General features: G+C 45.5%; 1 protein-coding gene across 6 annotated transcripts in view; it reads right to left on the bottom strand.

Annotated features, from left to right (window-relative positions):
• ntng1a (netrin g1a) overlaps positions 1-15,644 on the bottom strand; it is a 111,702-nt gene extending 96,058 nt beyond the window's left edge. For 3 of the 6 annotated variants that reach the window (XM_035143036.2, XM_035143039.2, XM_035143040.2), the window contains exons 1-2: positions 12,667-13,453; positions 3,557-4,241 (exon numbers count right to left, since the gene is read on the bottom strand). In XM_035143036.2, the coding sequence (XP_034998927.1) occupies positions 3,557-3,805 (249 nt within the window). In that variant the 5' untranslated portion in view covers positions 3,806-4,241; positions 12,667-13,453. Of the gene's footprint in view, positions 1-3,556; positions 4,242-12,666; positions 13,457-15,095 lie in introns of those variants that run through there. The other 3 variants (XM_035143037.2, XM_047337909.1, XM_035143038.2) reach the window with 3 other exon arrangements.
• Positions 15,645-15,844: the final 200 nt, after the last annotated feature.

The raw sequence follows: 15,844 nt of genomic DNA, 5'->3' as shown, positions 1-15,844 counted from the left end.
AAATTCTCCGATAACGCGGCCTAATGATAATTGCCCCCGAATTTGCAATGATCTGACTTACGATACAAACCACTATTGGCATTGTAGCAGCGTACTGGCAGCCGGAGTAGCTGGAATATCAATGGTAATTATTCCATGTTGATTCGGAGCCATGTTACTGCCAGGGGTAAACATAAAGCAATTAGCCTCTATGGTAAACGGCAGGGGTCATATTTCACTGATGGTTGTGTGATTTGTGATGAGTCGAGTACAGTAGAGAGAGGAAATGGTTATGTGGGATCTAACCGCTGCCTCTTTAATTGAAGCACTTCTATCACATTGACTGCCGGAGACATGCGGGTGGCGGTGTGCGACAAACTGCCCCTAATTCAATAAGCGATCATCAGTTAAAAGGTTGGCAATAATATTAATAATAATCTCGTTTTCAGCCGTGCGTCCTGAAATAGAGCGGCTCCAGTGAAGAATCAGACACGGCCAGTTTACCCACAACACGGTCGCCGCAAAGCTTCCCTCAACTCTAACCCCCGACTCACTGTGCCTTAAACCAACAGTTCCCGATCATGGGAGGAAGTGTTTTCTTCCGCAAAAGTGCCTGAGAGACGTCGGGCTGAATAATGTGTCCTATGAATAAAACACATTAGCTACAAAACATGCTGAATAATTCACATTTCAGAGCCTCCATCCCGCCCCACGCAGGAGATATTAGTTCCTCAGTCACAGTTTGCTTTGCACCGAGTCCTCCGAGTCTCCGTCTCCCCCCCCACGCTCGCTCCCTCTCACTTCTCTCTTGATCATTTAGTCGCTGTCTTTGTCATCTGTGTTTTGTTAATCCCTCTCTGCTCTCAGCTGACTTTCTGCTGATGCGACTGTCTATTTATACTCCTCAAGTTACTACTGTTTTTTTTTTCCTGGAACGTCTCACAGTTTATCTGAAGCGCTCTCGAAGCTGTCGGAGCGAGGGGGTGCGTTTGTTCTGAGAGAATCTTTGATGACTCGGTAACACACGACGGCCCAAAATGGACTCGCCATTTAGCGTTAATCGGAGGCGACCAGCTGCGAGTTTCAAAGCGACAGGGACCCGGAGTAAGGAGCGTGGCGGTTTGATAATTAAATACTTGACCTGATATGTGTCTCGTGCTCATTTTTCCTTTCAGCCCCGCCAGATATTTGTGATTTTCATGATTGCGATGTAATTTGCAGAATCAACAGCATCAGAGCAAACTTCAAAGTGCAAACCACTCAACCAATCACTGCTTTTTATTGCGCTGTTTAAATCTTTAATCCCTCTCATTCAACAAAACAGCCCTTCTGATGCATTAGGATTTTACCAGCGTGCAACCATGTGGAGCCTTTTTATCAACTCAAGTCAATCACGGCAAATTTGCTCTGCGGCTCAACATGGCTTGCACTCAATTAAACAGAAAAAAAAGAGCTAATCAGCTCATTATTTTAAAAAGCCTCATTAGATTTTAAGTGTTCTGGTCATAATACAGCGTTAAGCACAACAGATTTTTAAGTAAGCTGATTGACTCAATTATATCATTTGAAAACTGGAAATGAAGACTCTTTAACTCTTTGACTCAAACAGAACAAGAATGATTTGACCCATGAGAAAAAAACATATCTGTTGCACAGTATTGCATTCTGTTTAGTTTGTTCAGAAACAAGAGAAGAAGAGTCTGCAGCCATGTTAGTTTGAATTAAATGCAAATGTCAACTTGCTAACATGCTCACAGTGTTATGTGACAATGTTAGCATTCTTATGCTAACCACTTTGTACATATTACAAATTACTGCTGAGGCTGATGTTACTGTTTTAGTCACTAACCAAAGTTTTGGATGAATCAAAACAGGATGTTGGTACAAAATTTTATCGCAAATAAATCCACAAATGTTGAAGTGATGATGGCGCTATAGAGGAAAAGTCATCCAAGCTGTAATGTTGGTAAGATTCATCCTCTGAGGACCATGAATGTCTGAAATGGTTTTCTTGGCAATTAATCTGATGGTTGCTGAGGCTTTTCCCTTTGGACAAAAGTCAAAGACATCCAAATAGAGCCCATAGACACTATCCTCCCACTATCCAGAAATGAAGCCAAAATATCCCAGACACCAACACTGCCATCTTGCACATTTGCTGCCAGAGTCTGCACAACATCAAATAACAAATCCAAACTGAACTGAGAAAAATGTATCTGACCTTTACTCCAGCCAGCCACCGGGTGGTGATCAAGACACCTTGGCTTCACTTTTGGGAGTAAACACGTCATCCACCTTTTATATACAGTCATAATAGAGCCACTGAAATTTTGGCCAGAAAAACTGCTTGTGGTTAACAGGAGCACAGAGAATGTAGCTGGGGAGACACAACTGCTGCGCAACTTATTTAAACTTAAATTCAAAAATGCTTAAATAAGGAGCAAATGACTGCAAAGCAAAGTACCCTGGATTCCACCGATATATTCTTATCGTATCGTATAAAAAGTATCAATGATGAACGCTGAAACTGAATATTATGATATATTATATTGGGCTAATGTATTTGAGTGAGGAAACAATGACCACTTACAGCACCACAACGGGAAAAGTGCTGAACCAACCTTGTGTATTTGCACATAAATAGTGCTCCACTTGTGTTCTCATACATACTGATGTTTGTATTTTTATCCACCCTGTGCACTACTTGAATTATTAGGCCACTCACTCATCCGGCTACGGCAAAAGACACACTGGGACGCTTTCTCACTTTGAAAGTCACAGCGACTGAGGCTGGTGTGTTTCTGTGGGAGCGAGACGTGTTGTTTTTCATTGTTTAAGTCACATTATACTGTGTTTTTCTGAGAGTCAGCAGCATCAACAGCACACGAGATGGCGTTCGCTGTGCACACACACAGGGAGGCGGCTCTCTAAGCAGCAGAACGTGACGTCAATGGGCACAAACCTCCTACTTCATCTGCAGCCACGCATCTGAGCCACACAGGCTTTGGAAGTGTCTGTCAGCTTGAGTAGATACACACGATACAGACACGGATAAGAAAGCTGCCCTGTTGTTGTTTGAACTAGTTGCACTTTGTTCTTTTTAATGGAAAGATTTGTGCAACACCCAAACTGCTATTGTTTTGTTTGAAAACGCATCAACTCGGCTACGGATACACCTGCTGTCCAAACTACTCCAGAGTCCTAGAGTACGTAGAGTAGAGTAGTAAGCGGAGGAATTTGGAAACAGTGCTGACTCGTTTTTGTTTAAAAACTCCAGGGCTACGTTTCAGTCTAGATGAACAGAAACAAGTTTTTATCAGTAACAATAACAGAGATGCTAACAACCGCTTGCTGATTGGGTCTTTTCAGTCACATCTTAGCCTTTGCTGATTCCTTTGGCTCCTATCACATGAGCACAGCCGCACATGCTCAGTGCACGTGAGTGGTCATGTGATATAAGTTTTATGGCGTGTTAGTATGGCTGAGGGAGCAAAACCGATATGGAGTCAAAACGCTTGTCTGGACAGAGGTAGTTTTAGTTTGAAAACACAGTTTTGTCACTTTTGCTTGTACTCACCAGGGCGCAGTACGTCTCCGGAGGGTCTCCACAGGTGATGTTGGGGGGATCCAGAGTAACCTTCAAGAACTTGGTCATGTCTGTCGCCTCGGGTTGGCAGGCCATGTAGTCCCAGGTCAGGCCTTCGTCCGTATAAACCTGGGACTTGCACACATCGTAGTGGCCCCACGCTGCAGGGTAGTGCTGCATGGCCGCCTGGCAAACAGCGGTCCACAGCGCCTGCAGCGCCAACGCAAAATGGAAACGCATGACTGGTCCTCTCGCAGCTCCTTCTCCAGAAGCTGTATCTCCCACTGAAGATGGACGGACAAGGGATCCCTCTTCTTCTACTTCCGCTCAGTAAAGGTCACTCAGCTGGAGGGAGGAGGCATGCCAGACTCCCTTCAGGTGGAGCAAGGGTCGGTTCAGAGGTGTCTTCTGAAGTTCTTTGTTGCTACGTCGCGGCCTTTGGGGGGTTTTCTGGAGCGGTGGATAACTACAATGATGCTGAGGTCACCAGCCCATTGAGAAGATAAGAGGAGAGGACTGAGGGAGGGAGGAGGACGGTGGAGGAGAAGGTGGAGGAAGAGGAGGGGAGGTGAGCAGGAGATAGTCCCCCCCTGACACGGAGATAGGAAGATGAGTGACAAGTCCCTTCAGCTCGCCTGGCCGTCAGTCATGGTCCTCGTCCTGTGTGGCGATGCGGCTGCAGAGGGAAACGAGAAACAGAGGAAGGAGAGAGGGGATGAGTGAATATTGACAGTATGGAAACACAAGCTGGCGCCATGGCGAGGGTGAAATGTGCATGTGTGAATAGGGAGCCGGATGGGTTTTGGGACGGCGTTGGGACGGGCTGCCATGTCGGTGTTTGTTGTGCATCCAAACAGAGAGAAATCTGTAAGCGATGCCATCAGGGTAAATTGGATCTTGCTGCTTTCACACCAAACCCTCATCTCACTCAGCGGTGTCAGGCGTACAGTGTTACAGCTTACCCCACCTCCGTCTCCGCACACTGCTCACACCCTGCACACCTCAGACACCACACGCTGCATGGGTTGAAATGATAACGAGCACTCGGAAAGAGGCAATGAATAAAGTGTGGTCATTTTTACCCAACATGTTTCATATTTCTAGCATCAAGTGAGGCCAGAAATCCTAATGACACATACTCAAGAACAGGCTAATGTTTAATGCTTAAGGTTGTACATTATAATCCAGCATTCATCTAATGTGATAACGCGACACCACGTCATGTCCATGTAGCATTTTACAGTTCAACTCTTCTGTGTCAGCTGGTAGAATATCTGTGCACGAAGGAGTTCAAAAATAAAAGCTGGACATATACATCCACTGTATTGAATTCTGATATTGAATGTGCTATCACACAGTGTTGAACACAGAGACTTACCAAGGACTCGGGGGTGATGTGTGTCTGTGGGGCCATAAATGAAATAGAGTAAAATTCCAGTTAAATAACAACCTGTTGCTGTGGAGTTATTAGTGTTTTATCTGGATGTCATTAAGTAAAGAAGATAACATATTGAGGGTAGGCCTTTCAAAAATAAGCATGTGCATTCATTGATTTTATTGGTCCCTTGGGGGCAGTTAAACAAGATGTAAACACCACATATAACATCAACTGATCAGGCAAACTTGTTTGCAGATGTGGTGCCACACTTCTCCTTTTAGCCATAAAATCAAAACGGTGAGCTGAAAGACACCATAGCCTTCCGGTGGCTGGCTGCAATATGGGTAATACACCCTGCTTCCTCCATGTTTGTGGATGGGACCAGGGCCAATCTAAAAAGGGAATTTTAGGTACATTTTTGTACAACTGGAGGAAGTGGAGGAGAATCTTTATTTACAGTCGATGAGAGCCACTGAGCAGCTGAGCACAGCTGAGGGGATCAGCCATGAAAACTCTGTGGGTTCATCTATACAGGCGACACCTTTCACATCACACACACTGATCTGATCCACAGTTCATAAAAAAATAATGTTGACAGCTGCTTTCATTTGATTTCCACTGAACAACTAAAAAGTATAAACAGCAGAGTTTCTCTTTCACAGAATAAAGTGGCCACATTACTTTGCACAGCCCCACTTTGCCACTTAACATAAATATCTTGTGACTGTTTTCAACTTCCGTCTGTTTAAATGGTGGCTCTGTCCACAGCAGGAGTCACTGCACTACATCACATACAGTGATTTACTTCCCAGGATGCAAAGCAGCCATTTATAACTGCCAACCGTTGTGGGCCATGGCCTCACTTTTCCTTTTGTCTAAAGTTTTAGTATTGAAACAGCTGCAGTATTAAACATGATGAACTTTTCTCCTACACCTCGTTTCATCTGTATTAATCGGAAACACAATCACTGAGTCTTCTTTTACGGGTCTTTGTTCCTCTGTTTGGTTTTTTGAATTGACTTTAAGATGTATTTTAAATCAGATGGTTTCCAACCAGCGTGTTCCTTGATCGTAATGTTCTTAAGATTAATCTCTCACATCTGAAGACGATATTTTCTTTTCCCCTCAGGTCTTTTTTTTTTATTCTTTACTTTATTCTAATCACAAGTGTTCTGCAGTACTGTAAAATCATATGGCTCTAAGTGTCTGTCCACTACATTAAAGTCAAAGACTGAAGGTTAAGCTATGAATCAGCTCATCATTGTAACACTGTCTCTGACCTTTAAACATGTCCTGAACAGTGAACACAGACTGTTACCATCCAACCAGAGATACAAGGTTTTGTGTATCAGTCGTCCTAAAATTAACAAGAAGGACACACACCCCCACCACTTTATCACCATATTGTGAATACATTCATTGAGATCGGATACATCCAGATCATTATCTGGATCCGCAGCAAAATTCCTCTGTTCATATCAACAGTTTCAAGTGGCTTCTTGCGAAATTCTCTCGATGTTAAAGAAAGTGAAAAGACTTCCTGGATGAGTAGCCTTGATCCAATCCACTCCAAAATATACATACTCAACCCTTCCACAAAGTTTAAATGAAATCTGTCTTTGTGTAAGCCTTCCAACAAGCAACAATGGAAACACTAGATCGGTACTTAGTCGAGATACCTCCGCCAAGACCCAACAGTCCCCTCAAGAAACCACTTTTAAATTTCTATTTGGATCCATACCAAAATTGTACACACTCATTAATATCAGTCCCCCCCCCCTATCATACGGATCCGTGAATTATTCTCTGAGAAATCAACGAAAATGTTTAAAAATGCACAGGGATCACCTCATATGGCTTGGATGTGAATGTTTTTTCTTTTTAACAGGACTTTAGTGTCAAATTAAATCTTTGTAACCTTGTCTCTCATCATCATCATCATCATCATCATCATCATCATCATCATCATCATCATCGTCATACAGCACCAACAGAAATAGCTGAGTGCAGGTTTCTGGGCTTTAAGCAGCAGGTGACTAATGGAGACCAGAGTCAACGGTCGGACACAGGAGGGACACACTGGTGCTACTTATTACCGCACAGTGAGAATAGCAGCATTACATGAAATTAAAAAAAAAGAGTAGGGGGTGGTGTGTATTTGCATTTAGACCGTACAGCTGTATATAAAGTTTGCGTTTCAGCCTGAGCAGGATGAGCACCATGCTGTGACGGACTGACGAGGTGACAGCAAACCCAACAGTATATGGGAGTTCACATTTAACAGTCTGGCTGTGGCCTGAAGACAAATACAACCACACACCCTCCAGATGATTGACGTCATTACAGAGAGCCAGTGATGAACAGTACAGATGTGAGGGTTTGACGTAAATACGAAGAGACCCCACTGAGGAAGAAGATGATGAACACAAATAACAGCGGTATTTGGATTTGCCTAATCAAAAATAAGCCTAAATTCGACCTATTGTTTTACCAGGCATAATAATATATATTTACTAGAGTTACTTCAGTCTGATAGAATGTAAATCATAATTTTAAGGAAAAGCAAAGATCAAGGGGCAAAGATTCGCTAGGTCCTGTAAAAAGCAGCAAATGCATATGAAAAGAAAAACTATTTAACGCTGCTGGGGAAAAGATGATGGCAGGAAAACTTGCTATGACACGAGAAGTTAAAAAAATATTCTCCAAAACCCAGCAAAGTGAAAAAGAATGATTGCATACACTATTGCATATAAGTCCAGAATTTAATACCATTCATTCTTGTGCAAAAAGAAAAACCCGTCACATCAATCAAAATGAGTGTTACCCACAGATACGTCTGGAAAGTTGGATTAAATTCTTTGCAGAGGATGATTGAGAGCGGCAATGTAAAATCAGTGCGAGGAAAAAAGGAATACAAGAGCGAGTATTGCGAGTCAGAGGACGGAGGAGGGAGGAGGACGAGGTGAGCGGGGGAGAGAAATGAAGCACCTTAAATGTAAAATGTAAGAATGTCAATGGGGGAGATGTCAGCAGGTGAAGAAGGAGCCAATTATCCAGAGGAACTCTTGGCACTGAGCTTCCTGTTCCCATTACGAGACATAATATTACCGTGTTAAGGAGGAGTGTAAGGGATGGCCGCAAAAGTGTCTGTGTGAGTGTGTGTGAGCGTGCTTGACATGCAACCTCTGGATAAAGGGAGGCTGGAGTCATGGGTAATGAGACAACAAGCGCCGGCGAGGCTTCGATAACAAGCAACAGAGATCACAAAAGCGCGGGTCATTATCACCTCGCCGTCCTGGACATAGCGGCCCCCTTCCTCTCATTACTCCCTGCTCATAACCCTCCGTCGCCCCATGGAGTCGAGGTGACGGAGAGGGGAAGGGAGAGCAGATGGAAGAAGAAGTGTGGACGCACATTTTAAGCGAGGAGAAAGGGAAAAAAAAGAGGGGGTTTATTTTAGGGCAGGACGCTTCCTCCGACCATCGATCAAGGTTTGAGGACATCAGAGGGACGCAGGAAGTCTGAAATTCCGCCATTTACGGGAATATAGGCCGCAGGCGCAGAGCGATAAACTCTTACAGTAACTGTGGGAGGTCGCCAGATGGGGGGAGGGTCTGAAAAAAACACCTATTTTCACTTGTTAAGTCGCTGTGACATTTATTTATCAAATATTCTTAATAAAATGAAAAGTTAACGTAGAAAACAAGTTGAGTGCAACAGCAGGAGAGAGGAAGTTTTTACTTGTGTGGATGTAAAACCATTAGAAACATTATCCTATCGTATATATAAAATAATCTGCTTTCAATCATCATTTCGGTCCAGTTACATCCACCATTTACGTAACTATCAATTGATTTTAGTTTTATAGTTTTATTAATTTCATTTATTTACGTTGTCCATATTTTGTTGACTTCAAAACTAGAGAACAAAAAAAAAACAATCAACAGTTACAGACTGTTTGCAGGGGTTGTTTCAAATGAGAGAAAATAACTTGAGAGCATATTTTAAGTTCAAAGAACAATTAGGACTAATGCAAAATATCTTTGTATCACAATCAAAGGAATTAAATGAACTAAAACATGTGACACACTGAATAAAAAAATATGAAAGCAGTATATTAGAGGGGACTTGTGATGTGAAGTGTTTTGAACGTAGGTTTGTATTTATTCTGCTTCTTCTTTGATGTGACTGAGATACATACGTCTCACATTAACAACTAAGATTATTGTTGAAGCGATAAAAAGTGGTCAGACAAAGACAGTTCTTTTAAGACCCCTTCCGACGTAAGAGGGGGGGGGGGGGTTCTCATTTATATATTTAATGCTTGAAATAAATAAATGAATAAATTCGATTAAAATTAGCCTAATGTTATTTTTATTTATTACATCATCTCTTGTTGGAAACATCCCTGAACACTGGCTTCACTCTGAAGGTTTCACACTGTGCCACGATTGGTTCCGACAAGTGGTGATGTCACGCAGTCCTGCTGGTGCGTCCATGCATTAAAATCACAATCAACAAGATGTAGCTCAAAGCTCAAACATCCACGTGAAGTAACAATTGTTTTTTAAATAAACATATATAAAATTGAATGATATAGAGCTTAATTATATTATTGTAGTGAAGCACACACTGTGGAGCAGTTTGTGGTGTGTGCAGGCTGCCGGCAGGTCCCGTCCTGCCACTGCTGCAACCTGCAAGCTCGATTTCTATTTTTTATTTTTTATATTCAAACACATGAATCTTTCACAGAGTCTGCGAGGGTTCGTTTGCCTTGGTGAGGTCACCAACCCGCCCACCCGCCCCAAACCCTCCCCTCGAACAGCCGCCCATTACACCCAAACCTTTCGCCGGTGAAACAGCCCCTGGTGTCCACTTCCATTTCATCCCCGGGGCCACTCGAGCGTGACTGAGTGTTTCTCCAAACCAGTGGGGGAAATGTTACACGCGTGTCCCTGGGGCAGCTCTCTGCCACTGAGGGGGTCGTTTGTAAATCATGCATATCTTCCGACGAACGGATAAACACACGCGTCATTTTACGCCCCGCTCCTCCTACGGTTTTTGCCAGCTACTTGTTCTCACTTCTAAACACGTCTTCATTTCAAGTTGTTTTCCTTCCTCTGTCATCCACCGCTTCTTCTTCTCCTCCCACTGTTCCTCTTTTCAGTTTGTTTTTGCTCATATTGATTGTTGTGTGTTTTTGTTGACCAGAGGTTTGTGTGGGTTCAGCACTTTCTCCTGCTGCTGGCTGTGTGGTGCAAACATTTTCCACGGCTCCACTCTTTCTGTGATCAAAAAGGCCCAATTGTCCAAGTGTTAAGTCCTAATCTCTGAGGGATCATCTACGATGGCCCACAGGGGGCAGTACTTTCACACCTGCCTGTCTTAACTACAAACCAATTCAGCTTTCTCCACTTCAGCTTTAAAGGATGTGCTCATCCATGAGTAAGGTTGCATAATTACATGTTTACTCCTCGTGTCTATGGCTATTTTCCCCCATTTTCATTTTTTATTTTACAGTTTCTGACCCTGCTTCTGTCCTGTCTCTTCCTTCTTTCATCTTTTCTGACTCTACCTGTTTCATATTCTCCACCAGTGCCTCACTAAGAGAGAAACACGAGCGCAGGAGAGAGTGTGGGGCCGAAAGACAGGAGGGCAGGCAGTCAGAAGCAGATGAAAGATGGATAAAGATAGAATCTGGCTGGGCTTCACAAAAGAAGAAAATTAAAAGAAAACAAGCCTCCTGCTCACTCTCCGCGCTCCACTCACCAGATTTCCCTTCCCAGAATCCCTAATCTTGCCTGTTAACAACCTGCCAATCGGGCCGCTGTCCTCATGAATAAACATATGGCGAGTGGAGCATGGTCCTGCAAACATGACAGCCAGCGTTCCCGCCGTAGAGCGAGCGTGCCTATAATGCATCCCTGGGGCTTGCCTCCGAGTCAGCCCATCACTTAGAGCTCTTTCCCTCTCCTTAAAATGTCGCCGCCCTGAATCGGCAGGCTTATGATCTTTTAATAATGATGACAGGTAGTGAATGTGTGGAGCGCTGACAGCTGGTTAACCGACTGTGGTGGGGATGGGTGGGCAGATTCAGGAGGAATCAAAGCTGCGGCTCTGCTCGAGGGTTAGACTAATAGTTTGCCTGTTTCTGGGTTTTTATCCGGAGGTTGTACCTTGGTTTGTTTTCCACCTGCAATGTGATAAATAATCAGTGATCTGTGAAACGTCAAGCAGTGAAAATCCAAGCCGAGTTTCTAACCCTGAAGGAATTATTAGTTTGGAGTTTTGGCTTTTTCTGTCCTGACAATTCAGAAAGAAAATATCAGATCTGCTGTTGCCATCAAAAAGTCGTGCTTGATCCACTGCTGCTGAGGTAATCATTCCTTTGCCAGGGAACGTGTCTGCAGCCTCCCCTCACATCCACACAGGTCAGGCCTCCGAGGACACGGCGAGGTCCCCGAGTGCTCGAGACGTGCTCAACCTGCCTCCAACCAGCTGCATCTGCCACAGTCCTCTATCACTCCCACCGTCTGACGCCGCCTCCTCCTCCTCATCTCTGAGCAGCCGAAGCCGCCACATGCACGATGGTGTGTGTGTGTGCGAGAGCAGCGCGTTTGACAGGGGTGACTGTGGCGACGCTGCCCCCAAGTCGAGCCGAACACCCTCGGGCGTCAGTTACTCCGCAGAGGGCACCCAATGAGACAGCGAGACAAGGCTCTCGCCTCCTCCACCGCCACCCTCCCTCCATCCCTCCCTCTTCCCTCGCCACCAAGCATGCTCTCGTCGCGACACATGCAGGAGCACCTAATGCATTATTGAGGACACTTTTCCTAAAAGGCTGCTAGCACATTATTCTGCAACCACAGTGACATGTGTGGAGAGTGAAAATGTCCACTTTAGCCGCAAAGAATGTGCTCAGCCAGGTAGCTCCTCTCTCTCTGAGGCTGGAAACACTGGGAGAAGGTCGGAGGTTTAAAGCGACAGCTGCTTTAAACCTCACACAGAATGACTCATTGTGGCTGTAAGTGAAAACTCACAAATTACTATGGAGTTGCAATAATCAGTCACCATCAGTAACACGTGTATAGTCAGTGTAAAGGAGCAGCTGCAGTGTCTAAATACTACTTTAAATACACAGATTGTTCATCCATTCAGCACGTGAACCCAGGGGGCAACCGTGTTTAATGAGAAAGCTTATGAGCAACCCTTTAAAGAGAGTAATCGTCGGGTATTATCCAGAGCAAGGCCGAGGTGAAGTCATGGGTGTGTTGCAGATTATATGTGAATAATATCATAACTACTAACGTGAGAGTGATAACGAGCCACAGATGACTGTGTAAAAATAAAGAGCACTGGCATCAAGCATATTGAGACCACAACAACCATCTGTAATAGGCTGCTCATATAATGACGTATTAAAGGTAGGTCAATTGGCTGCAGCATGACACTAATGTAATTATCCGTGATGGATTGGCAACATTAGGTAAATGTGCCACAAAGGGGCCGCCTCCAGAAATGGCCAGAGGAGATGGACGCATTCAAGGTGGCCTCGTGTGTAATCTTTTAAAAGTTAAAGGTGTTTCCAAAGTCTTGGAAGTTGTGGACGCGAGATTGACGCATCCAGGCCAGAGCTGAGTAACATCACCGGCCACTTCAACGCACGAGAGAAGATCTTACGCAAACGAGAAAGTTCACTTTACAATGAAAAGGTGGAACTTACATCTCTCCAGTCGCCCCTCTGCTCTTTGACACGGCTCAACAAGTTCACAGCAGCAGAATGAACATGAATGGAGGAAGAGGCTCTTCTTTAAGACGCGCTCCCCAGCGGGAATGTGATGAGTGCGCACGTCAGTCTCTGAGGAATCGCTGCGCGCACCATCTCTCGCTCTCCGTCGGGAGAAAGCGATGAGGCTGAGGGCGAGGATGATGAGGAGGGTATCCCTGCCACTCGAGGAAACACAAAACAAATGACTGATCACCGTCCTGGGGGCTCAGTCAGCACCGCGCCTGCTGGAAACGGGAGGATTCTCTGCGCGGGAGCCCAGGTGCCAAAGTGTCCATCACGCTCCCTCTCTCCAAGTGGCATTCCATCACGCGGCGTCAATCTAAAGGCAGAGTGCTGTCCGCAGCGAACCGAACCTCCACCACTACTGCAAAACAAACTTTGACCTGCTGCCGTGCGCGTCCCTCCTCTGTGTCCCACCCTGTCTTGAATCCCTTCGTGTCCAAACAGCTCCTGCTCCTCGTCTACTTCTCACTCTCCTGTGGACCGTTTCCAGCCACTTCAACAGGGACCGGGGACAGGAATCACACCAATTGCGCTCAGCTGCTGAGAATATCCGCTCGCATCAGCGCGTCTCCTCCTGGCCGCACGCACGTCTCCTCCCCGGCCACGGCGCACCATGCACCGACCGCCCAGACGGAGATGACGCGGGGAGGGGGGGAAGAAAATGCGCTCCGAGGCTCTTATTAGATGAGACGCACACTCAGCTTGTTTCACGCACACCTATGGTTTCCTCCCCCCACCTACCCGTCCAGTCCGTCTCCACCTCACCACACACACACACACACACACACATTCACATCGACGCACGCACCGTCCTCTTTCGGGACCTTCGTGGAAACTCAGGAGGGAGGAGAATCGCATGTAGTTTAGGTGGAGTTCACCCGAGTGGCGTTAAATTATCCACAGATTGGGGGTGTGGATGGTCTCAAAGGGATGATGGCGTAAAGACAGAATGGAGGATTGTTACAACCAGGCGATGATGTGGAGACAAATCAAAGTGTGTGAGGAAAAGTGTTAATTGTGTTTCTGTTTACGCGCATGGCTGAAACGTAACTTCTGCTGTTTCTTGTAATAAAATCTAATTTAAACTCCACATGGGTTCACACGAAGAGAGAGTGAATGTCCTCCAATTGTCTTAATAACATAATATTATTAATGCTGTTAAGAGGAAGGAGGCGTCTCTCCGGTGCGCAAGTGAAGGTGCCACCCTCAAAAAACGAGGCGTTTAATTAACCGTGGTTAATTGCGCATTAATTACATGTCTATGGGAGAACAGAGTGTTATACCATAACCCATTTATGATAATTTTCCATCCTGAAAGTCTCAGATCCACTGTTTTAAAGTCATGTTTCAGGGTGACATGGGAACGTGTTTCCAAATAATCCCAGATGAAATACAATATTAAATTCATAATAAAAAGGGTGTGTCATGGGACGTGTACGGCCACAGCACCCCCTCACACCTTAGTTTAATCCCACTAACAGTGGGCTAAAAGGGAGGTGGGGGTGGTGCAGAGGTCAGGTCATGGCACGTTGCGCACAGGTCAACCACGCAGCAGGTTGACCAGCTGAAGGTGTCGATGTTTACGCAGCAGCATGTATAGGCCCCAGAGAGGCCCCCAGCCTTCCACCCCCGCACTGTACTGAAAGGAAGAAAGAAAGAAAGACTGAAAGGAAGAAAGAAAGAAAGACAGAAAGAAAGAAAGAAAGAAAGAAAGAAAGAAAGAAAGAAAGAAAGAAACGTGCCTCTGTCTTATTTTAAGCAGAGAGGTTGTTTTTCAAGATGAGGAGGAGAATGGATGACAGGGACGCTGTGCTCCGTGCCATTTACAGTCGACAATGCATCGTGCACGTGTGCTGTTATGTGCACAAGCTTCCATTACACCAGGACACACTGCATGTGAACATACAGATGCATTTCAACACCTTGGACCTGTGCGCTCACAGCGCGTCCATGTGCCTTCATTTTCTCCTGTATGCGACTGAGTTGTGCGTAAAATAAAAACAAAATGAAGTTTTTGTGAAATAAAATGTGAAGCAGGTTTTCCCCTCACATCGGCTTTGAGATATACACCTGATTTATATTTGGTTGACGCACCAAGCGGTTCGCATGTGAGGACACCACGTATGGATGAAGGTGATGTGGGCTGCTGAATGAATGTATTAAACGATTACCCCAAGAAAAGGAGAAACCGCGTCTGTGTTTGTCTGTTCTCAGAATACTCTCTGTCTCACTTTGTGTAATCACGACGCACAATTTTGACCACCCACTCGGCGCGCGTCGCAGCCAAGCTTCAAAACTTTACGCGCCCCCCCACCCCAGCAGCCACCATCAAGGGGAAATGTGCAGCCTGAGCCTCTCACCTCGGTCTCCAGTGCTTCATGCCGTCGAGGGGCGCAGGTCATAGCAGCCAAATATATCCGCTTTGAATCGGGACATCCTACAGGAACCGGAGACTCCGCCGTGTGGAAGCGACCCACTTGTCTCCGGAGCTCCCGGGGAATGGAGGAGCTGCTCCCGGTGTACCCGCGCGACGTCACTTCGACCCGGACACACGCGTGGAGACGACAGGAGAAAAAATCCCTCCAATGATTATTATTTAAAAACAGTGGGATAAAATGAAGCGACGGTATAATGGAGGAAAAAACAGATCCAAAGTGGCTCCTGCGGAAAGATGCTCGGAGACGCACAGTGACCAGACTCCGCTCCCACACACACTGATGCAGGGAGAGCCACTGGCAACTGACTTTCACCTCAAGTTTATTCCTGAGCTGGAGCCTGTGAGGTGCAGCTGAGGGCTCACACCACCACACACAACACCTCCGACTGTCTCCAACTGCCCCAAGTCACTTATGTTCACTGCAGGGATCCGCTGTTTGTTTTATTGTCTTTCAGTCCGCACGTTTCACTGTAGAAACATCACTCAGATCTGATCATCAGCAGCAGCATCATGAGTGGCAGCCATAGGTGGGACATGTGTTACACTGCTTTATGGCACAAAGGGACTGCTGCACTGCACTGATAGGCTACACTGATCACCTCCAAATGATGGCACATCAGGAGACACTGAGCAACAAGGGTTATGGTGAAGGTGGTGTGATGTTGTAATTTA

The sequence above is a fragment of the Hippoglossus stenolepis genome, chromosome 19 (genome assembly GCF_022539355.2).
Source record: "Hippoglossus stenolepis isolate QCI-W04-F060 chromosome 19, HSTE1.2, whole genome shotgun sequence".
NCBI lineage: Eukaryota > Metazoa > Chordata > Actinopteri > Pleuronectiformes > Pleuronectidae > Hippoglossus > Hippoglossus stenolepis.
This window is presented reverse-complemented; position numbering and strand designations above follow the sequence as displayed.